This window comes from Pseudopipra pipra, chromosome 21 (genome assembly GCF_036250125.1).
Source record: "Pseudopipra pipra isolate bDixPip1 chromosome 21, bDixPip1.hap1, whole genome shotgun sequence".
In the NCBI taxonomy this organism is placed as follows: Eukaryota; Metazoa; Chordata; class Aves; order Passeriformes; family Pipridae; genus Pseudopipra; species Pseudopipra pipra.
Window position 1 is genome coordinate 10,932,873 of NC_087569.1, and position 24,813 is coordinate 10,957,685.

At 46.2% G+C, this 24,813-nt stretch overlaps 2 protein-coding genes across 2 annotated transcripts in view; one reads left to right on the forward strand and one right to left on the reverse strand.

The window, feature by feature from the left end:
- The window catches only part of KSR1 (kinase suppressor of ras 1), a 52,175-nt gene extending 48,362 nt beyond the window's left edge, over nt 1-3,813 (forward strand). The window contains exon 20 of the mRNA XM_064678151.1: nt 420-3,813. Coding sequence (XP_064534221.1) covers nt 420-498 — 79 coding nt within the window. The 3' untranslated portion in view covers nt 499-3,813. The remainder of the gene's footprint in view (nt 1-419) is intronic.
- A 2,989-nt stretch (nt 3,814-6,802) lies between these two features.
- Nucleotides 6,803-23,478, reverse strand: NOS2 (nitric oxide synthase 2). Its single transcript, XM_064678152.1, has 26 exons — nt 23,347-23,478; nt 22,596-22,692; nt 21,891-22,013; nt 21,652-21,800; nt 19,552-19,714; nt 19,078-19,169; nt 18,569-18,710; nt 17,863-18,002; nt 17,117-17,291; nt 16,699-16,800; nt 15,895-16,089; nt 15,458-15,540; nt 15,045-15,189; nt 14,724-14,828; nt 14,507-14,556; nt 14,237-14,411; nt 13,628-13,760; nt 13,186-13,264; nt 12,564-12,742; nt 11,770-11,933; nt 10,829-11,039; nt 10,414-10,501; nt 9,872-9,993; nt 9,438-9,586; nt 8,564-8,755; nt 6,803-7,603 (listed from the first exon to the last, which is right to left on the reverse strand). The coding sequence occupies exons 1-26, from the start codon at nt 23,451-23,453 to the stop codon at nt 7,523-7,525; spliced, it is 3,441 nt and encodes a 1,146-aa protein (XP_064534222.1). The 5' UTR covers nt 23,454-23,478; the 3' UTR covers nt 6,803-7,522.
- Nucleotides 23,479-24,813: the final 1,335 nt, after the last annotated feature.

Sequence of the window (24,813 nt, forward strand, 5' to 3'; positions counted from 1 at the left end):
TAGAGGAGCAAAGGGGTTTAGGTTTGTTCTGTTGGGCTTTTTTAACCTATTCATGTACCTTGTCAACCCCCCCCTTTCTCTTACAAAGAGAATTCTGTCGGTTTTTGATTCCCTTCTACTTCAAGGGAACCAAGTGTTCCCTGAAAACCAGTGTCAGGCTTCCCCCCACTATGGGTACCTGGGAAAACCTCCTGTTCCTCCTGCTTGAGCAAATCAGATTGTCTCTGTGTTCCTTCCCACTGATGGGGTTCACATGAATAACTTCATGTGTTTGCTGCTTAATTACTTGAGCCTCTTTTGGGTGGTACGAGAGCAGAACCGAACCTATTTCAGCTCCTTGGATAGGGCTGTAGCTTTAAGAAGAATTATCAGTAACACTTTCCCCCCTCCCTTCTCCTCTCCCTCCCCACTCTCTGCAGCATTAACAGTAGCAAAGTTGTCCTGCGTTTTGAAAGATTTGGCTTGGGGATCCTGGAGCCGAGTAACCCAAAGCTGTAGCCCGGTGTCCTTGTGACCTGTTTCTGCTCCCACACAGCACCAGAAACCCTCAGTGGCTCCTCCGTGCCGAGGCTGGTGCAGCCCCTCTGAAGACCATCAGCTCAGCCCCGTGTCCTGCCTGAGCACCAGCAGTTATTTAAACAATGTTTACATGATACTTTTGTGTGAACTATATTTTTTTAAACATAATAAACAGTGAATCAAGTTTAACTATAGCCATTCTCAAATAGCACTGAGATAGAAGAAGAGTTTCTGGTTCCTCCTTGTGTCTGTGGTCAGTAGGAGCCAGGCTCTGCCTTGGGAGCTGTGGGTTCCCTGAGCTGTGGGACAGTTGCTGCAGAACAGCGACGTGGCTCCTACGAGGCACTGCCTCCCAGAGGGGGGTTTCCTTCATGGAGGTAAAGCCCAGCCTGCTGCACTGGGACCTGCCCAAAGCAGGCACTGAGCCCCGAGGTCTGTCTGAGCAGGGCTGGTCCACTCTGGGTCACCCTGAACTCAGCACAGATGTCCTGCTGCAGGAGTGCCTGCCATGGGGGCTGGCTCACTTAGTGACTCAAGTGCTCTTCTCCACAGAACTCACACTAAAACCTGCTCCTTCTCATACAATCCCAGAGGAACTGAGACTTGCTGGCTTTTAAAAATAAACCCCTGACATGTCACAGCTCTGCACAGAGGGCAAATTCTTCTTTTGAAATTTAGGCACAAGTTCCAGTCCCCTAAAGTTGTGGCATTTCTGGAAACATAACACTGTCCAACAACAGCCTCGACCCTTCCAGCCCCATCACTGTTGCAGCTGTAGAAGAAAAGACATTTTCCAGAGCTGCAGGGTGACATGGGACCCCAAAGAGAATTGAATCAGATAATGGGACTCACTTTCAGAATCATTTTATAAGCTCTTGGACAAAGAAACAGGGCATCAAGTGGATCTGTCACATCCCTGATCACCCACAAGCCTCTGGGAAGATTGAGAGGTAGAATGGGCTGTTGAAGACTATGTTAAGAGCATTAGGTCATGGGACATGGAAGCATTGGGAGGCAAATTTAGCTGAAGCCACTTGGCTGGTCAACACCAGGGGATCTGCCAACCACCCTGGTCCTGCCCAAACGAAACCCCTGCACACTGTGGGAGGAGAGAAGGTCCCCATCCTACACACGGGGAGGTGGCCGGGGAAGTCACTGTGGGTTTCTCCTCCCATGGGGAAAGGCAAACCCATCATGGGATTGTCTTTGCTCAGGGACCAGAGTGTACCTGGCAAGAGAGACAGGAAAAGGGAAAAGCTGGCCCTAAAAATGCATTAAGTAAGGCCTTGATGCACCGAGCTTGTTAAGAGCTTCAGAGTCATTGCACATACAGTGTTGCCACCACCTACCATCAGTCCCATTTAAACCAGTCCCATTTAATTTAAATCAGTCCCATTTAAGCTCTTTGCAAAAAATACAGGACTCCAGCAGTTGTTTTGGGTAAAAAACTTAAGAACAACAGAAATCTTGCAACCAGGGAGGGTCTGGAGGCCCTGCCTCAGTCCAACAGCTCAGACTTGTTTCAAAGTTTTGTTTTAAGACCAAAAAAACACACCCCCCCTTCAGTGCACAGTGTGGGGGTTATGGAGCCAGCAGCCAGTGACCACATTGAGGTGATGGATTCATCATCCTCTTGCCAATTAACTGCAGTCTCTCTTACCAGAGGCTCCCTCGTGCTTCCCATCCATGTTCCTCAGCTTCTGTGGGAGGACCCCCAGGACCCCACAACCCTTGTCTGTTCTTGTCTGTGCAGCCCTGGTTTTGCTGAGACAGGTCCTTAGGGCTCCCTGGGACTCGCCAGGTTTCATTTCTCCAACTGCCACAGCTCATTACACCCCCCAGGTCCCCTTCCCCACCATCACAAGGATTTCACCTGAAGCTTGAGGAGGGAAGCTCTAAAATCCTGTGGGCAACCAAAGTGCCAGCCCTTGGTTCAGCTGCTTTGTGTGGGGAACTAAGTGGCACAAAACCTGAGTTCTGTTGAGCAGAGACCTTCACTCCTGTGTGTCAGCTGTAGCCTCTTCCAAGTGTTTTGACAGAGACTTTTGAAATGTGTCTTGGACATAAAAGAGAAATGGGTTTGGCATGGCCAGGTGTGGCCTTGCAGTCCTCTCTGCTCCCCTTCCTCTCCCCTGGTAAAGGCAAATCAAGCCCCTCCTGGCACAGCAGGTTCACCTGCACCCTCGGGCTCTGCAGGACTCGCTACTGTTTGTTTTCTCTCAGTAATTGTGTCAGCAGCTTTAAGCAGAAGTTGTTTTCCCACAAGTGCTGCTTAAATTACAGCAGCACAGCACAAACCCAAAGCAGGGAGTGCTGCCTCTGGGCTGGAACCCCCCGTGGGCTTCCTGCAGCCTGTCCCTTTGCAGCCCCTGGGCTCAGTCCGTGTCCCCGAGAGCTGGGACACCCGGGATGTTCAGGTGGGAACTCAGCCTGTGCTCAGGTTCTGTCTCAGAGGCCGGGCTGGGGAAGCACATCCAGCACTGGGTGTGCAGCCAGATTGAAACAAAGAATTAAAAAACCCAACAGACTGTCACCATTTGTCCTTCCTGCAACTGCCCTCAGGTGCAGTTCAAACCCTGGCTGTGGGGACCCTTCCTGCCCCTCTGTGCCCCAGGTCAGTGTGCTGGACACTGGGACGTGTCCCACCGAGCTGGGAACATGCCCTGCTGCAGTCCTGGGCACGGGGGGTTGTTCAAAACCTGCCTCTAACAGAATTTGGCATTCCAATCTGACCTGACCTGGGTGGTGTGTGGAACTCCCATAAATTGCCCTTAAACAGCAAGCCCAGCCTCTGGTCCCAGTGCAGCCCAGAGGACAGAGCAGTTCCTGTCTCCGGGGTTATTTTTGTGTCAATCAGTGGCACTGGGCTGAGCCACCACAGGGCCTGGGGGGTCGGGGCCCTGCTGTCCCTCAGCAAACCAAGCCAGTCCCTGGGCTGTGTTCATGTCACAAGTCCTGTCCCCTCCCCTGGAGCTGTGACAATGCTGCTACAGGAGCCACATGTCAGTAGTGAATGTAAATGGTCTGTAACATGGTGAACACGGACACGTTTTCTTTTCAAATGTGATGTAAACTTTGTACAGTACAAATTTTTTTTTATATTTTCTATGAACTGTCTTCCAGAATTGCTATTAAATTAATTACAAATTGTTAGGATTAACAACAGTTTCTGTATTAGTTTATGCAACCAGAAAAAAAAAAAAAAGGAAAAAAACCCTAAGAGTGCACTCTATGCTACTGGAATTCTGGATATGTAGGAATCTTTTCAGTGAATAAATCTTTGCTCTGGATAAAGTGAGTGTTACTGAGTCGTGGTTTGACCTTTCCCTGCCCATCTCCTTGCAGCTGAAGTAGAAGAGGAGCAGATTCTCACAGTAACCCCCCCAACACCGAGCTCCTTCACCCTCTGCTCCTGCCCTGCAGCAGAAGGGGATTCCTGGCATTTCCCGTTCCCTTTGCCACTCCAGAGAGCCCAAGAGACACCAGGAGACACTGAGGCCACTTTAAGAGATGTTGAGTCCATTTGCAATTATCGAAGTTTTCCCTCCCAGATATGATGAGCCACATTATTAAATGGTTAGTGAAGCTGCCATTTAGTTTTCCTGAAGCACTGAACTATTTGAGCAGCTGCCCCACACACACTGGAGGCCATTCTGGGACTCCCAGCACCTTCCCCTCCTTTGCACGAGGTTCTGTCCCCACCTTCCCACCTGCAGAGTGGGGCAAAGCTCTGCCAGCCAGACCCTGCTCTGCACTGGAAGTGCCATTGCTGAGTGTTAATTAATCCCGGGAATGTTCTGCTGCTGCCAAAGGCTTTGCGTGGGAATAACGATGGCATTGTGCTGTCCTGCCAGGAATGGCCTGAGGCATCATAAAAGCACTACTTTACATGTCATCCATCTTATCTACATCTCTCATATGCAAGCAATAAAAAGCTTAAGATAAATTAAACTTTGTTGTCTTTCATAAAGAATAATTTAGTTCTCAATTAAAATTGAAGGACAGAGGTGTTGGATTTAAAAAATCAAAATACACAAACTCCCATCCCCAAGCACGAAGGTTCTGCCCCAGCTGTGACTTGGAGCAGTTTGGTGTTTACTGGCCCATGGCTGTACCCCAGAACTGCCCTGGGTTATCCAAGGCACTGACAGAGTGATGCCCCTCCACTGAGAGAACCCCTGGAACCAGGAACACGAGCAGCCAACACCCACAGCCCAAGGGAGACCAACTGCAGCACCCACGGCCCCAGGGAGACCAACTCCACCAAAAGGGACCATCCAACTCCACCAAAAGGGACCATCCAACTCCACCAAAAGGGACCATCCAACTCCACCAAAAGGGACCATCCAACTCCACCAAAAGGGACCATCCAACTCCACCAAAAGGGACCATCCAACTCCACCAAAAGGGACCATCCAACTCCACCAAAAGGGACCATCCAACTCCACCAAAAGGGACCATACAGCTGCACTGTAATGCTCGAGGGCATTTTAAACCTTCCTACCAGACCTGCTGGGTGCTTGACACACCAAACACCTCAGAAATGGGGGTTCACTCAAAGGAGGCACCAAATAACCCACAAAGCTCAGGCTTCAAACAAACTGACTGGAGTAGAATCCAGGAAAGGCAGACACAACACATCCCAGCCTCCTCCTCAGAGGTCAGCCTGCTCCTCTCACCCAAGGCAGCAGCTCCAGCCCTCTCCTCTCAGCCCAGCCCTGCTCCCAGCAGGGTAACTGGGGCAGGGGAGACTCCCTCCCACCCAGAGCAGAACCCCTTTGCACATGGACAATATAACACAGCATTGCCAGGAAAAACAACACTAAAAAAAGAAGAAGCCTTTCACCTACCTGACCTTTTTCTGCCTCCCAGGTCCCACAGCTCACTGGCCTTGCACCTTCTCCCAGCACAGCCATTTTCTGCCAGGCTCTGTCCCACAGAACCCGTCCCACCTGCCCCTCATCAGCCCTCAGCTCTCCCTTATGAGCTTCACCTGCCCCTCATCAGCCCTCAGCCATTCCCTATGAGCTTCACCTGTCCCTCATCAGCCCTCAGCTCTCCCTTATGAGCTTCACCTGTCCCTTATGAGCTTCACCTGTCCCTCATCAGCCCTCAGCCATTCCTTATGAGCCTCACCTGCCCCTCATCAGCCCTCAGCTCTCCCTTATGAGCTTCACCTGTCCCTTATGAGCTTCACCTGTCCCTTATGAGCCCCACCTGTCCCTTTTCCCTCTGCCTGGCAGGGGCTGACCCCTCAGCCTGGTACAAACAGTGGGACTTTTTTTTTCCCTGAGCTTCTGACCCTCCAAATGAAAGTGCACTGTGTCCTGTTTGCACAAACAAGCCTCTATAAAGGGTTAGGGTGATGTGCTGAAGTAAGAGATTTCTTTGAAAAGACACCTGAGGTACCAATCCTGGCACAGGAATTCCCCTATTTAGCCATATGCATGGAAAATGGGCTGTGCAGTGATGCTCCCCCCAGACAGGTCTGGGTGCATTCACTCTCTCCAGTTTGGAACTCATCCCCTGTTTCCTGCTTTTGCTGGACTCCTGTGAATGAATCCAGGGCTCACTTCCTTAAGGTAAAGTGCAATTACCCTGTTCCATTCCCACCCCACAAACCTAAACCCAGAACACATCAATTCAAGTATGAAATGACACTGGAGTGTGTGCACTCAGTGCCCATCAGGGCTCCCTACCTGCCAGGAACCTCCTCTGTCCTTACTCTCTGTTGCTGTTCTCTGACACCTCCTGCTCTCTGCCATCAGTGTCCATGTCCTCTCATCTGTGCTGTGTCCTGGATCCTATGGATAAGGCTGTCCTGAAGCACATGGGAAAACCACTGTACACACATGGCACTGCTGACTTTTGAGGCTCAACTCTGCCTTCATCAGATTCCAGCTCCTGGAGAAGAGGGATGGTAGGAAAATCTCACCTTAAGCTTTTTTACTATGATCAGATAGCCCTGGTAACCTTAGAGAAGGAAGCAGAAGCTCTGACATAAGTGCAAGGCCTAGAAAGAGCCCAAGCCCACACCAAGGAAGGCAGTTTGCAGGCCAGTCTCAGTCTCTGGTGTGAACTCCCACTTCCCTGGCAGTAACAAAAATGCAAACCTGACCCTAGGCAGACTGTATTACCCTGGGGACAGGCCCTGTCCTCATGGAGAAGAGTTGGCTGGAGCCCAAACCCACCTTAGCAGAACCTGAGAGCTGACTCAGCTACCTCTGCCTGTTCAGGCTGAAGCCAAGAGCAAGAAGAGGAACATTGATTCACAGCAACTTGCTTGTCTCGGTATAAAGGCAACTTTTATTACAAACAAATCAAGTAAACCAGAGCATGGGATTCAAATGTAAGAAAGTGCTTTGGAATTTTCAGAACCTTCCTGCCACAGGCTGTGTAACAACAACTCAGGTTCCTGTACCTGAATCACACAAAGCACAATTCAACACTACTACCTGCTCAACAGATACATCTGAAGCAGATGCAGGTGTTTCCACCTGGGACCAGCACATCATTATCTCATTTGCAAATGTTGCTCCAGATCCAGCAAGGCCTGTGGCCAGACAACTCCCAGTAACACAACCATCCATTCACTTGCTTCCAAGTGAAGATAATATGCAAGTAAACCAATCTGATATAAATAAAGTCACAAAGATAAACAGTACATTTCAAAAAAAGGTTTCAGCTCTAGTTAACATAGTACAAAACTCTACATTTTCCTTTTATTTACAAAAAATACCAGATTTATACTAGCATAGACAATATTAAAAAATAATTTGTATTTTCACTATTAAGATAACTATTAAAAGAGTGTCAGAATAAATAGCAACAAAAGTTAAATTTAGTGCTTTTCTTAATTAAGGCTGAGGTTTAAGAGTCAAATCCTACAATCCTATATATGTGCACTATTGAACATGTATATGAAAAAGGATTTGACTCCATGTTTTTTGAAAGTAACAACAAATTGTGCAAGTATTGTCTAAAATAGAAGTGGATTTTTTCTTTAACTGGTGGGTTTTAAAGCTCTTTTGACTTCATATGGGAACACAGCCCCAAATATATCTTCATGGTATCGCTTTTGGCTCTGCAAAAAGAAGGGACACCCAAGAGATGAATTAAGTCCTGCCAGTACGTATCAGTTCAGTAGCTAAAAGGCCTTTTGCACGTGTAGGACTGTTTTTATCATCATAGACTTTTGTTACTGTCAGTGAAAGGGACCTCTCTGGATCCCAGGCACACGTGCTCCAGGATGAGTTCTGATAACAAGAGTGTCCTGAAAAGCAGCAGCCCCAGGCACTGTGTTCTCAGTGATGGGCCCTCTAAATTCCTAACCTCACTCTCCTCTCTTCATGGAATCACAGAAAATGCTGAGTTGGAGGGGACCCATCAGGATCATCAGTCCCACCCCCGGCCCTGCACAGACACCCCAACAATCCCACCATGTGCCTGCTGGTACAATAAAGTCTCAAACTCCTGATGTTCCTGACCCACTGCAAAGCTGATCTCCAGGACCCCCAGGGAGACAGCAGGGAAGAGAGCAGGTGTAAGGGAAGAGCTGCAGAGTCAGTGTCACCCCCTGAGCAGAGCGACACGGCGCCTGCAGTCACCGTGGGACTGAGCCCTGAGCCCTGGCTCCTGTGGGGACTGAGCCCTGGCTCCTGTGGGGACTGAGCCCTGAGCCCTGTGCAGTCACCGTGGGGACTGAGCCCTGGCCCCTGTGCAGTCACCGTGGGGACTGAGCCCTGGCCCCTGTGCAGTCACCGTGGGACTGAGCCCTGGCCCCTGTGCAGTCACTGTGGGACTGAGCCCTGGCTCCTGTGGGGACTGAGCCCTGGCCCCTGTGCAGTCACCGTGGGGACTGAGCCCTGGCCCCTGTGCAGTCACTGTGGGGACTGAGCCCTGGCCCCTGTGCAGTCACTGTGGGACTGAGCCCTGGCTCCTGTGCTCTGGGCTGCAGAGGAGCTCACGGCAGTGTGGTTGTGCAGGCTGCTGGGCCACCCCCTGGGCACTGAGTGGACAGAATGCCCCGTGTGTCAGAGCATACCTTGAGCTGGAAGAAGTACTCCTGTGCCTGCTGCTGGCTGAGTCGCAGGGCCCTGGCGATGAGCGCGCGCAGGGCCCGCGCCACGTCCCCGGCCATGCGCACGTCCCCGCACACGTACACGTGGCCCTGGCCCCGCAGCACCTCACACACCACGGCCTCCAGCTGCCTCTGCAGGACATCCTGAACGTAGACCTTAGGAACAGAGAAAGGACCATCAGACGAGGTTCCTTAAGAGCTACTTGGCTCTTCTAAATTCAGGGTGGGTCTGTGCTCTAAGGCTCTAAACGACCCATCTACTCCAGGTCTGTGCTGCACCACAGCAGAGAATAAAAATGTCTTCATCCTGCCTTTACAAGCCCCTGATTTGGAAGCTGGGCCTGTCTCTTGATTAAACTAGAGCAGACTAAGACTCCTGTATCTGGCAAAGTCTCCTAACTTTCCAGGAGAGCTGAAAAGAGGATAGCTCGAGTGCTGTTGTTTTGTTCAATCAAGATTTCTTCTACATAAAATTAATTTCTTGGTCACCGTGTCATTGAAATGGGGACAAATGGCCAGAGCCAACTGATTGTTAACTAACAGACTGATCAAATCTTGCAAAATCTAAGGTTTCTGAAAATGTTCCAGTTTCTAGTTTCAAAGCCTGTTTGCATTGGAAGTGCACTGAGGTGTTATATTTATGTAGCTTGTTTGTGCTGGAGTGCACAGTGAGATTCCCCTTCCTTTGAAGAAGTGAGGCATTTTGTCACCTGCTCACAATACATCAAAGCAAAATACTAAAATTTTTAAAGAACACTGTTAAACAGAGTCCAGATCTCAACTTGAGGGGTGACTCTGGAAGGAGCCAACCCTTAAAGAATGAGGGAATCAGCCTTACTTTAGCTTGGCCAGGCAGTCTGGAGTAAGCTGTGTAGATCTCTTTCAGGACTCCCTTCCTCTTCATTTCCTCAGTTTCCTCTCTGTAGAGGTGATCCAGGTCTGGCTGCCGGCAGCCGAACAGCAACGTCATGTCCCCTCCTTTGATCCCTGAGAGCAACAGGGGAAAGGGTTTGTCTGAGGGGCAGTCACTGACACAGGACTTACAGAGACACAGGGGGGACCTCCAGGTCCCCAAAGCCCTCAGGAGCACCAGGATGGTCTCCAGTGGGATGGATTAGCTGTGCCAGTGCAGTGCCCAATCATGCTGGGGTGCCGAGTCTCTGTGGGGTTCCTTGGCTGGGTCTGGGGGTGTCCCTGGCTGCAGAGCCCTTGTCTGAAGGACTGGGGATGTCCCTGCTGCCAGCCCCTGCATGTGTCAGTCCCCATGAGTACCTCTCTGCTCCAGGTCACAGAGACGCTGCAGCCAGAAGCTCCGGAAGGGAGCGATCCCTGTTCCCGAGCCGATCAGGAGGCAGGGCTGGGCTGGCTCCTCTGGGAGATGGAATTCATTAGCACTGAAATGGAAAAATACATGCATTAGGTAATGAGTTTCTGATGGACTCTCAGTGGCAGTTTCCTGACTCAGTCTGAGCAGCACAGTCTCCAGTCTGAAGGCAGTGATGGGCTGAACAGGGTGCTGGGTGCTCCTTGTTCCCCCAGCTTTCTGTGCTCTGCAGGGGATAAGCTGACACTGAAGATGGGGTCATATGAATGGAATTATTTCAGAACTTTCTAATGATTCATGATTTTACTCAAAATAAGACATGGTAAAGGATCTCATCTTTGGAAGTCAGGGGATCCCTGTCCCTATTCCAGCTTGTACTCACCAGTCACTTGAAAATATGCAAAGAAAAAAGCCCACTGAAGAAGCTGAACTAAGAACTGCTATTTTTCAGGGGTTTAATCTTGGTTTTTCCCTGCACTCCCTCACTCACCTGCGTATGAAGCACAGAACTGGTTCATCAAGAGCTATTGTATTCAGCCATGTGCTGCAGACTCCATGGTGCAAAGGCCCCTCTCCATCTGAACAGAGCAAGGGAGAACATCTCTGTCAGCACTCAAAAGCTCTCTGTTTTTAAAAAAGCAGTTTATACTTAAAATTATGGTTTTTAAATAAGTGTATGTCTAGTAATGATTTATAAACCAAGGATACACTGATGCAGGATTTTAGCAAATCCTGGCCCAGGATGAACACCTGCACTGCAGTGTACTATTCTGCAAGTATCACAATACACAGTTTTTGTTACAGATATGCTTCATGCCATATAGCAGACACAGGATTTTTCTGAACCACAATGCAGCCTAAAATATCATTTAATTAAGAGAGAAATGCAAACAACAGTTCATTACCTCTTGTCCTGTAGTTTACAACTGCAACTGTCAGATGAATCTCTCTGGCTGTCATGTCACAGGAGGAGCTGACAGAATAGTACCTGGGCTTCAGAAATGGCAGCTGAGTCAGCAAGAAGGTTGTGGAGACCTCAGCAGAGGGAAACTCCTCCAGGACCTCCATGATGTTTGGGCTGTTGTAAAACTTCCATTTATTGTATTCTTCTGTGCTCTAAAAGCCAAAGGGCATCACCACAATGTTACCAGGTCATGCTGAGTTCAGGAGATCAGGGATATTTGAAATGTCCCTTATAAACAAGATTCCTGCTTTACAGTCAATTAAATATGCAGGCAAATCAACAGAGAGTTCTCAAAACTTTTCCAAGACCAATACTGGGGTTTCCTAAGAAATTGTTTGATTTTTGAAAACAGAAGTCCAGGATCCCCACCATAAAGTTCTCAGACCCCAGGTCTCTCAGTGAGGATGCAGAAACTGAAGCAGAATCTGTTTCTCAGCTCCCTGTTATGGGACATTCACAAAACTGTGTAGGCCCAGGTCCTGATCCCTACAGAGCTTTGCTGAGCCCAGAGGGAGGAGCCAGCACTTACCACATCTATGAGCCTTTGGTAGTTAAACCCACCTCCCTCCTACTCTCACAGTACCAAATTCTCTGACAAAAATCTCTACCATCACGAGGTGAGAGCAGGCAGGCAGTGACCCACCCAGAACCACACAGGAAACACCAGATCTGAACCCTCCTGATTCCCACGCCCAAGCTGAGCCTCCAGATGACCCTTTCTCTCACCATGGTTGGCTTTCCAAGAACACAGAACATGTAACAGAGGCATAAAAATCCAGCACCATCTCTACAAAATATTCTTAAGCTTCTGCTACACAGTCAAAGGGCATCAGAGGGCCTGGTATAAAGTACTGCAAAAAGAACTCCAGCCCCAAGGCTTACCTGACACAACACTTCCAGCCTCTGTCTGTCTCCTTCTGCTGTCACCAGCTGGGAGAGTTTCTTTAGCAGTTGTTGGGAGGGTGGAGTAGTGATGTCAAGCAAGTACGTCAAAGCCTCAGGGAGTGTGCAGGCTGGAATCTTTCTGTCACTGGTCCAGTAGCCACCTGGAAATGAGGGAAATAAAAGGCCACTTGGCAATGCCCATGGTATTTGACAGCTGCAGAGCTTTGCAAAATTCAGTGTCTTTCAACATATGCCTTCAGGGAGGTGCAGCAGGCCTAGACCACAGGACCCTTCTGAAAGAGGTTAATGGGAGGTTTCACACATTTTGCAATGGGAGGATCTGCCACAGAGAACTGCATGACAACAAAACACCACTTGGAAACTACAGATTTTAATTTGAGGAAACCATCTTTCTGTGTGCCAGAATCCCATGATTGTTCCCACTAAGATGGGGAAGATGGCCAGGACATGTAAGTCTATTTTAGGATTCTGACATGTAGCAACAATAAGCAAACTGTCGATTAATTTAATTGCAGTCAATGGCTAATTTAGCAACTGAATTACAAACAGTGTCACCTTGGGTCCCTCTGCAAACTCTGGTGAAGTCACCATGGACTGCCAGAGTGTGTAAAATCAGAATCAAGAATTATAAGAATAACTAAAAAGCAGCAACAAAATTCTACTGAAACTTAAGAAACATAGAATCAAATTCTGTCAATAAAAATTCTTAGTTATTTTAAAGAAATCTGTCCAACATCCTCTGTTATTTTGTCTAAATAAAGCCAACTTACCATCAGTGCAGGTTTCAAGCCTGATGGTCTGATCAGCTGGGGGGGCATCGTGGACACGTGCAATGATGCCATGGACTAGTTCTGGCTGGTTGCCTGGGAAAATCCCAATGTGTTCTCCAGGCAGGTAGTGCACTTCCTGATCAGCCTCACAGGAGAGTTTAACCAGGATGGTAACACGACTGGATAGAGAAGAAGAAGAGATGAGACAGATCTTGGCTACGTTGACGGGATTTCCCTCGAACTGTGCAGAACAGGAATAAATCTGCAGTGGCAGTTGGCAAGGGCTCCTGTATTCATCACCAAATACCAGACCAGCTTAGGGCTTCATGGAGACTTAAACAAACCAGAGTCCAGACATGTGAAGGACTTGTATCCAAACAAACCAGGTGCTGAAGTGCTGCCTGATCTATCCCCTACACAATAAACATGCCTGGAATCAGCCAGTGGAAGTGTGGCCCCACTGCAGACTGAACAGCTCACATACTTCTACTAAGGACAGTACAAAAATCCTACATATTTCTTAATAACTGCAGGGAGAAGATGTTTATAACCAGGCATTTTAGATGTTTAAGATTTTAGTAAAATGTAGTATTGCAATATTCAAAAGAATGAGGTGTCATACCTGGACTTTAAACTTTGAAGATTCTGCCTGAATTTCAGCTTCATGGGAATTATATCCTTGGCATGAATGCTTGCAAGAGCTGGTGAGGAAAGAGGACATGACTCATGGTAACTCTGGTTAGGTTTGTTTAAAATGTCTTCAAAGAACATGCAGAGAAGAACCGAACGTGGCTGGCCCTAGAACGTGACCGACCATCAGTCAGCTCTGTGTGCTCTAGTCCCTGACTGAAAGCAGTTCACCTCAGCTTTTGTTCCTCTGGGGATGTTACTGTGCTGGAAAAGATCATTTATGCAGTGTAAACCAGTGTCCTTTTTCCTCTGACCACTACCCCCATCATATGCATTTGACCATCTGGCAGGGCCAGGAGCACTTCTGCCAAACCTTCCCAGTTCAGACTCCCTGTAGCAGCAAAGACAGAGGGAGGGGAAGGTGGGAGCAATACCTTTAGCCAGGTCCATGGGCTGAGAGTCATACACTATCCTGTAACTGGTAGGATCCCAGCTTTCCTCAGAGGTGTAGATCTCAGGCAACTGAATACTGTGCCCTCCACGGATGTTAAAAATGTCACAGGCAGCCTAGAAAAAAACCCACAAAAAATGAGGCTATTCACAGTAAAAAAAATAATCTTAGCATTGTCATATCCTAAGGAGGAGCTATCAGCTTCACAGATTGCTATTTCCTACTGCTTCTGTTGAGTTCAGTGATGTTACAGGGCTCCAGTGAGTTCAGTTCCACTTCTATGCCAGTATAGGTAAAAAAAGTTCTACTGCAAAAAATTCTGATGCTACCACCTTGTTCATACCAAAAGGGTATGCAAACCCTTCACCCAAAAGGGTTCATGCAACTTCATGTGAATATTAAAAAATAACAGAAAAGGGACTCAGTTCCCTCTCCAACTTAAGTGAGCAGTAGAGAAGAGGGGAGTTCCAAACTCACGTAGAAATTCAGATGTTTGGTTTCCTTCATTTTCCCTCATTTTTATGGGAAACTAGTGAATACTGAACTAAAATGAATGAATGAACTAAAATACGAGCTATATTTCTAAATTCACCTTGAAAGCACTGACTGCCCAGGTGCGAAAGGCTTCTTCTTGCCCATTGAGTTCATCCCCTTCACCGACTGCAGTGAGCTGGGAAGCCCCGAGCTGGGCCAGTTTTTGGTCAATGGCATGAGCAAAGGCACAGAACTCTGGATACATGCTGGACCCCAAACCAAACACAGCATACCTGCACATGGAAATAAAAACAGGATTGCTGTGTTAAGCTACACGAAGAGCAAAAGGACTCAATAACATGCAAACCAAACAACAAAGTATTTTTACCTAATTTTTTTTCTCAGCAGTTTCAGTGTGAACAAGGAGTTCTTCAAGGTCTGCATAAAAATTCATAAAATACTTAAGGTTAGGAAAATACCCTGATTTAAAACAGAAGTGCAACCCTGATTAATATCTTACTCGAGGACATGAGACAAATGAAAGGGTTGTCTTTGGTGTCAGTCTTTGAGCTGAGTCTCATACACACTTCTGAGTGGAACATTACCTTTCCGTTACCTGGAGAATCTCCATTTCCAAAAGTGCTTGTAACCACTAAAAGAAGTGTTTCTTTTTCCAGGTCACAAATATTGTACTCATCCATGCACAGAATCTGGAAGGAATAAAGCTCATGAGACATTGTTAGCAGACGTAAGAGCCTTAGACAGCTCTGGTGTCAGATGTATGCTGACCAAACTGACATGCATTATGCTAGATGAATACAAAATCAAAGTTCTAGTCCAGCTTCTATTTACTGAACATTCAAAACATAGGTTTGGAGAAGCCAAACTTCTTCCTCTGTGCAGTGTGGATGATTTACACTCCTTACCCTGGTGTTGAAGGCACAGTTGAAGAGGCTGCACAGGCTGTTGGCGAGTGTTTCTGACTTCCCCGTCTCTGTTGCAAAGATTACAGTGACCTTGGCCCTGGTGGCCATTGCTTGTCGCATGAGTGAGGATGCAAAGAGTACAGCCCTGGGGAAAGAGAACCATATGTAATAATTGATTCACAAACAAGCTAGGAAACACTGATCTTGAGCAAGGCTGTTCCTTGGAAGATGGTGCAGAAGCAGCACACTCTAGATGGGCCTGAACAAGAACCTTAGATATGAATGTGTGGACAGGTAAGGCTGTGATTCAAACAACTCAGGTGGTCCCTACTGTAATAATTGATCTTTAAACACCACAAGAATAGAATAGAATAGCTGGACAAAGCATGAGGAGTCTGATTTGAGCAACTTACTTTGCCAGCATGCTAAACTTTATTTCTTTTTTCTTTGGCCTCCGGGTCTCATCACGCCACACATGTGTTTTCCATGCATCCTCCTTTAAAAAAAAAGTTAAGCTTTGACAATTTGTACACAAATTTGTATATCTTTGAATTTGTACACAATTTGTATATCTCTGAAGGGCCAGATCAAATAGAATCTGTATATACAATCCACTGAGTACAAATACAGGATCAGTCTCTGTAGCATTAAACTGCATTTTACTTAAAGCCAGAGAATTCAACACAACTAACATCACCTTTCACATACAAAGCTCCTGTCTGCTGTTTCTGAATCTCTCCAGTGAACTTTAATTACCCAGGCCTTGTCCCCCAGACTCCTTCAGGTCTCATATTGTGTCTGGACTGCTGAGCTCGTCCACTAGATTGGGCTTTTGGTTTTGCTGATGTACCTGGTAGTAGTAGAAGGGGGTGAGGACATAGTTCAGCATCTCCTGGTGGAACACGGGCGTGATGCTGCCCGAGATGGGAGGCACGATCCACAGCCAGTCGGCCGGGCAGCCGCCCCGCGCGCGGTACTCGCTCCGCATGTACTTCAGGAAGGACTCGGAGGCCGAGTGGTGATCCAGGATAGTCACATTCTGCTTCTGGAATGATTGCAAAAAGAAAAGCAGACATTAAAAAGCCTATTCTGCTCCTCTACCTGATGTATTTAAAGTAATCCTCTTGCTTTGGTTAATATTTCAAGGACTTTACTCAGTGCTGGGAAATAATTACTATCAGATAATAATTACAGGTACAGACTGAGGCGCAGGCCTTTGATTATGGACTCTTATATCTTTTCTTTAACATCAGCATTTCCCTCTCCCACACTGGGAGTGCATGCTGTAAAGCCTCTGATTCACTTTTACCCACTTCTCATATTGTCATGATATATTAAATAAACTGGAATTGAAAATAAAATATATTAATCCAATGGCTTTACATAGGTTTTGACACATAGATAAGTGTCTTAAAAGGATGAAAAATCTTGCCCTTAACTCCCTTTTCTTCTTCTCTCCCTTCTGTCTTCACCCAAGAGGAAATATGGATTTCTCTACTTTCCCAGGTGTAAATCAAGAATAAGTCTATTGAAATCACATTGTAATCTCCACTGAGTATTGGGCCATTGGCACTACATTTGTATAAAGTTGTTGCAAGTGAGAGGAAAAAGGGACACCCAGTGTTCAGTGTCTCTCCCCCACTCATTGACTCACCTGGAAGCTGTGAAGCACAGCCACATTGATCTCTACAACAGCCCGGTCCTTCCATAACGATGACAGTTTGTTTGTTTCCAGTCCCATTCTCCTTCCTACCTCCTACGGGTGGAAAAGGGAGAGAATAGGGAAAAGCAAATTTACTACATGGAACTTTGACCCCATGATTTATCTACCTCATCACCCTAATATGCAGGAAAAATTATTCCAGAAGGGGGAAAAATTAGTCTCATGCTGGGAAAGTGATGGCAGCAGAAACACCTGAGATCAAAGGTAAACTTGGATTTTGGAGTTCTGGTTCCTGAGGCTATTCCAGTTTCGTAAAGGGAGTGGTTCTCTCCCATCCCCACAAACACTGGTAGTGTCTCTTTTCCAAAAGAAGTTCATTCCCCCTGCAGACCAACCCCCTTCCAGGTACCTTGAGGATGTTGTAGCGCTGCACGTCACAGAAGTCCCGCACTCCTATCTCTGTGCCCATGTACCAGCCGTTGAAGGGGCACGCGGTGAACTCCAGGCCCCCCGCCTCCAGCAGCATGTTGGACACGGCAGGCAGCGCATACCACCTCAGAGCCAGGTCCTGGAACCACTCATACCTGCCAAACCACCACTTTGGTTCATTTGGGTGTGTCTTTTCCTCCTTAAGGCAATAACCACAAAAGCCCAGGAAGACAAAGAGCACCAGTTCCAGGAGGAATGACCCACAGAGCAGGGTCTGCCAAAGCTCACAGCAGTTTTCAGTGCAGTAACTGAGAATTGCCTGCTACAGAAACTGCAGAACCATATTACAGAGTTCTGCAATCTGCAGGCCAGTTCCAAAGCAAACAAGAATTAAAAAACAACGAGAGAAAGGTAACAAACACTTTGTTATGAGTGAAGCTGTATTTTACTTGTGTATTACACTGGCATAAGAAATGATGATTTTTAAAATTCTGAATATGACTGAAATGTAGATGGGGGAAAAAAAGATTTCCAATAAAACTGCTATTGGCTTCCTTAATTTAAAATCTATTTCATTTTTCTAACAGGCATTTTACCTTTCAGGACAATTTACCAACATTTCATCCTAACAAAGAACTCATAAAGTGACTGCAACAGGCACAGCCCAATAACCTGCCAAGGTGAGGCAGAGGCAAAAATGCAATTATCTAAATCTTGCATGCTTACTTTGGATGCTCCATTGGCACTTCAAGGACAATTTCTGGAGGTATTTCAAATATTTCTGGGTCTTGGCCGTTTGCTTGGAGGACAAGTGGAAGTACATCAAAGCGGCCATATTTCGGCTTCCACCCAAGCTCGATGCACAACTGCAAATACAGAAAGTACATTTTGTGTTTCTTTCAGGTTTCCCCCTCCAGATTTAAGACAGAAGAATTTGAACCCCCTAAAACCTGCTGAGGTAAATTGTAAGCGATAAAGGTTATCCTTCCCATTCAAACAATGTTGAGACATTTGTTGAGGTACTGTTTGTGTTCCTGGTCGTGTCTGACAGGGCAGTATTAGCTCACCCTGTTCTGAGATGGAGGACAGTATTTTACATCAGGACTGTATGAAATTCCTGCTCCAGCCTGCACCTAGAACCTGTGGGACAGAGCATCCCATTCACTGCTCACCTCCCTACCACTCTGCATCAACATGCAAGGAACAAACCCAGGAGCTGGGTTAGCCTGCTGGGAGCAGTGAGGCTGGCTGGCAGGTACCTGTGTGAACTCTGCATCAACACACAAGGAACAAACCCAGGAGCTGGGTTAGCCCTGCTGGGAGCAGTGAGGCTGGCTGGCAGGTACCTGTGTGAACTCTGCATCAACACACAAGGAACAAACCCAGGAGCTGGGTTAGCCTGCTGGGAGCAGTGAGGCTGATGGGCAGGTACCTGTGTGAACTCTGCACTGGCAGGGTCTCCCAGCACGGCCCCCCCGGGCAGGCGGTACCCGGCGTAGCGCACCAGCTGGCTGTTCCACACCCGGAAATCGTGGTGCCCGTCCGTCCGCTGCGGGAACACCGTGATGGCTGATCTGCACGAGACAGGCACACCCCTCACACCACCACATTTCTGAGACATATATTGTTACCAACGGAAAATATTTGGTATTTCTAAAATAAACATCAGCAGAAATAAAACCATTCATCCTCTCTACCCACCTCCCCAAATCTCAAATCCTCTCTTTTCCCCAGGAATTGCGAAAGGTTTTGCGACATCAACCATGAAAGTTAAAAATTTCAAAATGGCTGATGGGTCACATGAGAAGAACATACAAAAATACCAGGAGAATTAAAAGCAGAGACGAGTTGTCAAAATATTTAGATAAACCATTCAGGTATTTTTGATGCCAGATCTGGATGTGATTTTTGTAGTTTAAAGTTAAAATTAAAGAGACCCACCTTATATTCCCATTGTTTGTGGCATACTGAATATGACGACAGATATGCTCAAACATTTCCTGTGCTGTTTTACAGTCCCGTGCATCAAACACCTGCATGTTTCCAATAGAAATGTAAAGAACAAAACTTACTTTGAAACAGTAATGAAAGCTTGTTATTTTTCCTGTGCATTTAAGGAAAGGAAAGATTGTAGCTTCATTAGGAAAGGTTCATTTTTATAGTCTTTATATGCATCATTTTCACACACAACAGTCCTCCAAGGACCAAAACATGCACCTGGTTCCATGACACACCTGTACTCACACTCCCACACATTTTTATTCAGCTATGAAAGAGAACTACAAAAAATGATCTTATGATATGAATAGTAGGGAGTCCTCCTCGGAGCAATGGCATGTTCTACCAAAGTAAAGGAGATTCTTCCAATCCCCAGCAGAGACTATTTGGTCCATAACCTCTGGATCCTTAGCTTACCTGTAGATTGGACCACTGGATTCTCCCAATGCACCTGGGTGCATTCCTCCAGGCCTGTTTGGCAGCAAAGGTCAGCTCATCCTTTGTCAGATGGTAGGTTCCTGTAGTTTCTATCTCCCTGCTCACTGTTTCCAGCCGGCCTGGGTATTCTTCCATTTTTGATCTTTTGAACAGGAAACAGCCATGAAAAGAAACAATGAGAATTTCATGACTTAGAACTGATTCAAAGTGCAGACATTCTCTTTATGTTCAGGGTCAAGAACACCCCAGACATTGCTGAAGTCATGAAGCTTGTGAGCATCCTTCTGCACGAGCAGACTTGCACTGGCAGCACTGCTGTTACCTGCCTGAATGCAAGGGAGAGGGTTTCCAGGGAGGGCATTGGCATCTGGGTAGGCTGAGATAGGAAAAGTCTGAATAAACCCTGAGAGACCTGTTGCTGTTATAAATCTGCACTTGCTGCATGTAGACATAAATGACTCCACCCTTTATGAAAACCTCCCCTGCCTCCCAAAGGCAGCAGTTTCACTGGGCTGCAGGGGCAGAAGGCACTGTCACTGTCCCCCACCTCCCTCCACTGCACCCCACTCCTGTCCCCAGGCACAGCTGTCACTCAGTGCAGCTCTCTGGGGGCTGAGAGTTTGACCAAAAGGCAGAGGGGATTCCAGGTAATGGGATGAGTTAAGTCCACAGGACTCTGACTGAGAACTGCAGAGGAGAATTGTTTCTGGCTTTAGAATTTTAGGACTTCTGTCCCTATGGAGTGTGAATGACAGTTCACTGGCCTCATGAAGAAGCTAACACACTAGAAATTTCAGTAGTGACACCATCCTTTCACCACCCAACACATGCATGAATTTTTCACAGGCTTTTCTGTGAAGGTTTTCAGTTTAAATTTGGATTTTGTAGATTAATTTGGAAAAAAAAAATTGTCAAATCACAAGCAAATGAAAACCAGAGAACAGGTGAGCTTTGTGCAAAAGGTAGGATGACAGTGACTGTCCTCTCAAAGTTCCATTATTGTCACAGGGACACAGCTCTTCTGAGCAAAGTAAGTAGGATTTTCATTCCTAAGAGAAGTGCTGAGCAATTCCTTTGTCAGGGAAACCAACTCTAAAATTCTTTAGCTTGATAACAGAGAGTGAAGTCAAAACATTAGAAAATATCTATCACAGCACAGACAAAAATTGTTTTGTTGGCTTACAGACAGAATGAAAATAGCCTGCACTGTCTGAGAGTTTTCACATTTTCAGCAAGATGAAAGATCAAGGGCAAGCATGTAAGATACTGTAAATCAATGTGATCAAACAGCCATGAGCAGAGACACAGAGATGTGGCAAGTACAGCCTGTGTGTATGACAGGGACTTTCAGAAAGATTCAGAGGGAAGAAAGCTTTGTAGAAGAGTTCAAAGCATCTAAAGAAGTGGCCACTATTTGGGTCAGTCCCTTTGAAAGTTTGATAATGTTTTCTGATGGGATGAGCAAACACTGAATTGTTGCTTGAAAGCTCGTCAGGTGAAATGTCACTGCAAACTCTTGCACCTCAACCAGCTGTTCCAGCATTTCCTGCAACAAGATGCCTCTGCACCAGGAGAGGCATCTCAATTTTTGTGAGAACCTCCTAGCATGCTCACTGAGCTTATGCTGACAGCACAGAGCAAGGCTGAGAACCAAGACTGGCCTTCCAATATTTGGCTAAAGCCTTGAAAGGAACACAGAGAAAAGGTACTTGGAACAGCACAGACAAAACACATCATCCACATTATTCACATCTCAGACTGATCTGAGTGGAGCTAATCCCAACCCATGCCAAGAAAACAGCAGGTAACACCCTGTAAGACAGCCCTCAATGCACTGGGATGTAGCACACTCCAAAGGGATGGGGCTGAGCAGTGCATGGTACAGAGTCCATTCCTGTGTTCCCAACCCCCTGCATTGGCACACAGAGCATATGAAGTTCAGGGGTAGTTTTATTGAGCTTTTCTAACAGTCCTTATGTAGTTTTTAAATGCATGCTATGCAACAGGAACCTCCTCGAGTCTCACACACAGGTAGGGAGAGGACTTTTTTACACCAAAAATAAAGGTAAATTGGCTTACTCTTTAAATGAACTGTAGTACTGCTTGAGAAAGTCTACTGCCTGAGGCAAAAGCTCTTCCAGTGGAACTGGCCCATCTCTGGTACCTCTCACCTGGCCCTTTGGGGTCATGAGTGACCCTTGGCAGGCTTTGGTCCGGCAGCTGATAACCTGAAAAACAATAAAATGACAAAACCCAATGTTGCACTCTGTATTTTTTCAAAGTGCTGAAAAATTCCTGTTCAGATTTCTGTATTTCACCTCCTTTGCTGTCAGGTGTAGTGTGTCAAGAAAGCTGGATCCATTTTCCAAGTTTCTTATTCTTAAATGTCTTGGACATCTTGATATTTGGTTTGAAACTTTGATATCACTTTGAGGGAAGTTCTGGACAGAGAAAAGATAAAAATGTATACTGTCTTCAGATCTATTAAACATCTTGAAGTTTCATTTTAAAGTTTATTTGACCATTAAAAGGCTACAGATAAATTCAAGAAACTAGATATGTGATCTGCTCCAACATGAATATGTATTTGACTACAAAACTATTGAGCTAATCAACAGTTTGACAGGAAATGGGGGAAAAAAAGTATTTTTGTACTAATCAAACAGTATCTGCCACTGCAAACACCTTTATAATTTCAATAAGGCCTTGCCTCTGAACATAATAGTTGCAGTCTCAGGAAAACAGTGCACCAGGCAATTTTAGAGACAGGACAGGTTTGTTACTAAAGGCTGGGTCTGCAAAGGTGAATAAAGGAATCAGCCACCCCAATCCCCACAGGCTCACCTCTTCCCTTAGGTCTTAGCCAGGCTCCCTTTAGGTCAGAAAAGAACTTTCACCCAAAGATCTCCCAGCAGCCCTAACCTCCTGCAACCACAGTCAGGCCTCACAGAGAACTCTGAGCAGTTTGAGCAGCAAGCCCCACTGCTGAACTGTTATTGTCAAACAAAGATGCTGGAACACACCTCTCCCTCCTCCCCGGCCTTTGCCGCAGTCACGACGGGCAGCACCTTCATCTGCTTCTTGCTCGGATCATACAATTGGGCATCAGCCTTTTCTAGGCTTTAAAAGGGAGAAAGAGAATTTAGTATAAGGTGACATGCTTGGGTTTGATTAGTTTTGCCCTCAGCATCAGCAGGGAGATGCTCAGCACTGCCTCTGAAAGTTGTGCTGAGCCCATGAGCCAAGCAGGGAGGGGAGCAGTGGACCAGGAGTCAAAAGCAAAGCCAGAGTATCACCCTTCCCAGGGCACTGTGTGGGAAGGAAAACAACAGATATGAAACCTGAAATAATTAACAGCCCGAAGACTGAGAAATTTGAGATGCATCTGCAACTTATTTTATACAGTACCTTGTATGAATTGCATCACAGAAATACTTTACCAACTTAATTACAGCATAAATAATCACTTTGCTATTTTTATAGCACACAAATGCCTCCTGATAAGACATGAAACCATTATAATACCAAATAAATTTAGAACTATGAAAGATAAAGCAAGATGATTTATATCCTCAATGACTGTATAACTTAAACACAAAAGTTTAATGTCCATTACCAAGTAACACCACCCAGGGACCCCCAGGGACAATATTCTTTTGTTAATATTAGTGTTTTGGAAACACATTACAGGTTTCTCCAGAACCAAAACTACTTAATATCTTCCCTTTTCAAATGAAAAACAAACTATGAAACTATTAAAGGACAGGATCTTACCCAGGGATCTTCCTATTTTTCTCCACGTTGTTATTGAAATCCTTCTCTCCAGAGTACTGGCTCTTGGCACCACGAGATTTGAACACAAACTGCCAGGGGCACAGCATTTTCTGTGCTTTACTTGTGGTCTTAGTTCACAGTGCTGAAACCTTGCTCTGTGTGTTATGGGAACACTTCTGAGGACAGAGAAAACCCAACAAGGTCAGTTTTTACCCAAGAGGGTAACTCCCTTTAACATCACTTAGAAACTCCCCAGACTAACTGATCTGACCTAACTAACATCCTGTTTTTAAATGACAATTGCTTGACACTCAGAGTAGAGATACCTAAACTACCACTGCTTTGTCAGTGTAATGCTGCAGCCAGGTATTAATCTAAAATACTGGCAAGAGAATTTCAAATGTTCCCCAGTCGTGTAAAGCAGACCAAGCTTAGAAAAGGGATGTGAAATGTTGCTGTGTTATCCACACATCACACAGTAATGAAGAAAGAGAGAAAGAAAGAAGGAAAGAAAGAAAAAAGGAAAGAAAGAAAAAAAGAAAGAAAGAAGGAAGGAAAGAAAGGTTAGAAAAAGAGAAATAGAAAGAGAAAAAAGGAGGAAAAACCCCAAACAAACATAAAAACAATACACAAAGAGAAAAAGGAGGAAAATGAAAAAAAATTAAGAAAAAGAGGAAAAAGAGGAAAAATAAAATAGGGAAAAAAAAGAAAACAGAAAAAAAGAGAGCAGACTCACATTTCCCTTCACTGCATCAGAGTAAGAACCTGCTTTGTGTTCTGCATCCCAGGGTTCTGTGGATAACATTGACAGTGTTACCTGTTATATGCACAAACCTTTAAATCAGCAGAAAGGGGGGACAAAGTTTTCAGAGCAGCTAGACAGCTTGGGATAGAGCAGGAGACTGAGTCCAACACTTTGCTCCTAATACAGAAAGAAAGATACAGTTTGTCATATAATTCCTTTACCTGTGAGCTGCAGTACATGAATGACAGAATGAACAACTGGCCCCAGTGATTCTTACCGGGCTCTCTGAGGTGCTCCCAACCCTGCCAGGAGAGGCTCTTCTCTGTCAAAGTTTCTTGACTTTAATCTCTCGGGCTCTGTATCCCTCCTGGGAGGCAAAAGCATTTTATACTCCAGACCATGTATGCAAAACAGCTGAGTAAGGCTGGACATGGAGACTGAAAAAAAAGGGGGATTCCCAAAATGTCCTGTATTGGAGAAGTGGAGGGTGTGTGGCTGAGCAGCATTACATAACCTGTGTGAGGAGGGCAGGGCAGCCACCAGCTCCTGATGCTGGAGCATCCCATCCTTCCCCTGCTGCCACAGCCCTCATTCCTGCCTGTGCTCCATGGGAACGGCAGGGGATCACCTCAACACCGTTTGCAACCTTGCACAAGTGTTAAAATTAAAATAAATAAATCCTGAAAGGCTTCTTACAGCTTGAGCACTGTGTGGCCAGTCTC

Bases quoted from the DNA above. Each gene is read 5' to 3' on its own strand.
- NOS2 (XM_064678152.1), bottom strand. From the start codon at position 23,453: ATGCTGTGCCCCTGGCAGTTTGTGTTCAAATCTCGTGGTGCCAAGAGC. The intron at 13,761-14,236 runs GTGAATTTAGAA...GTTTTTTTCTAG, and splicing joins GGGCAGTCAGTGCTTTCAAG to GCTGCCTGTGACATTTTTAA. The intron at 7,604-8,563 runs GTATGCTCTGAC...TTCTTTTTGCAG, and splicing joins AGTACTTCTTCCAGCTCAAG to AGCCAAAAGCGATACCATGA.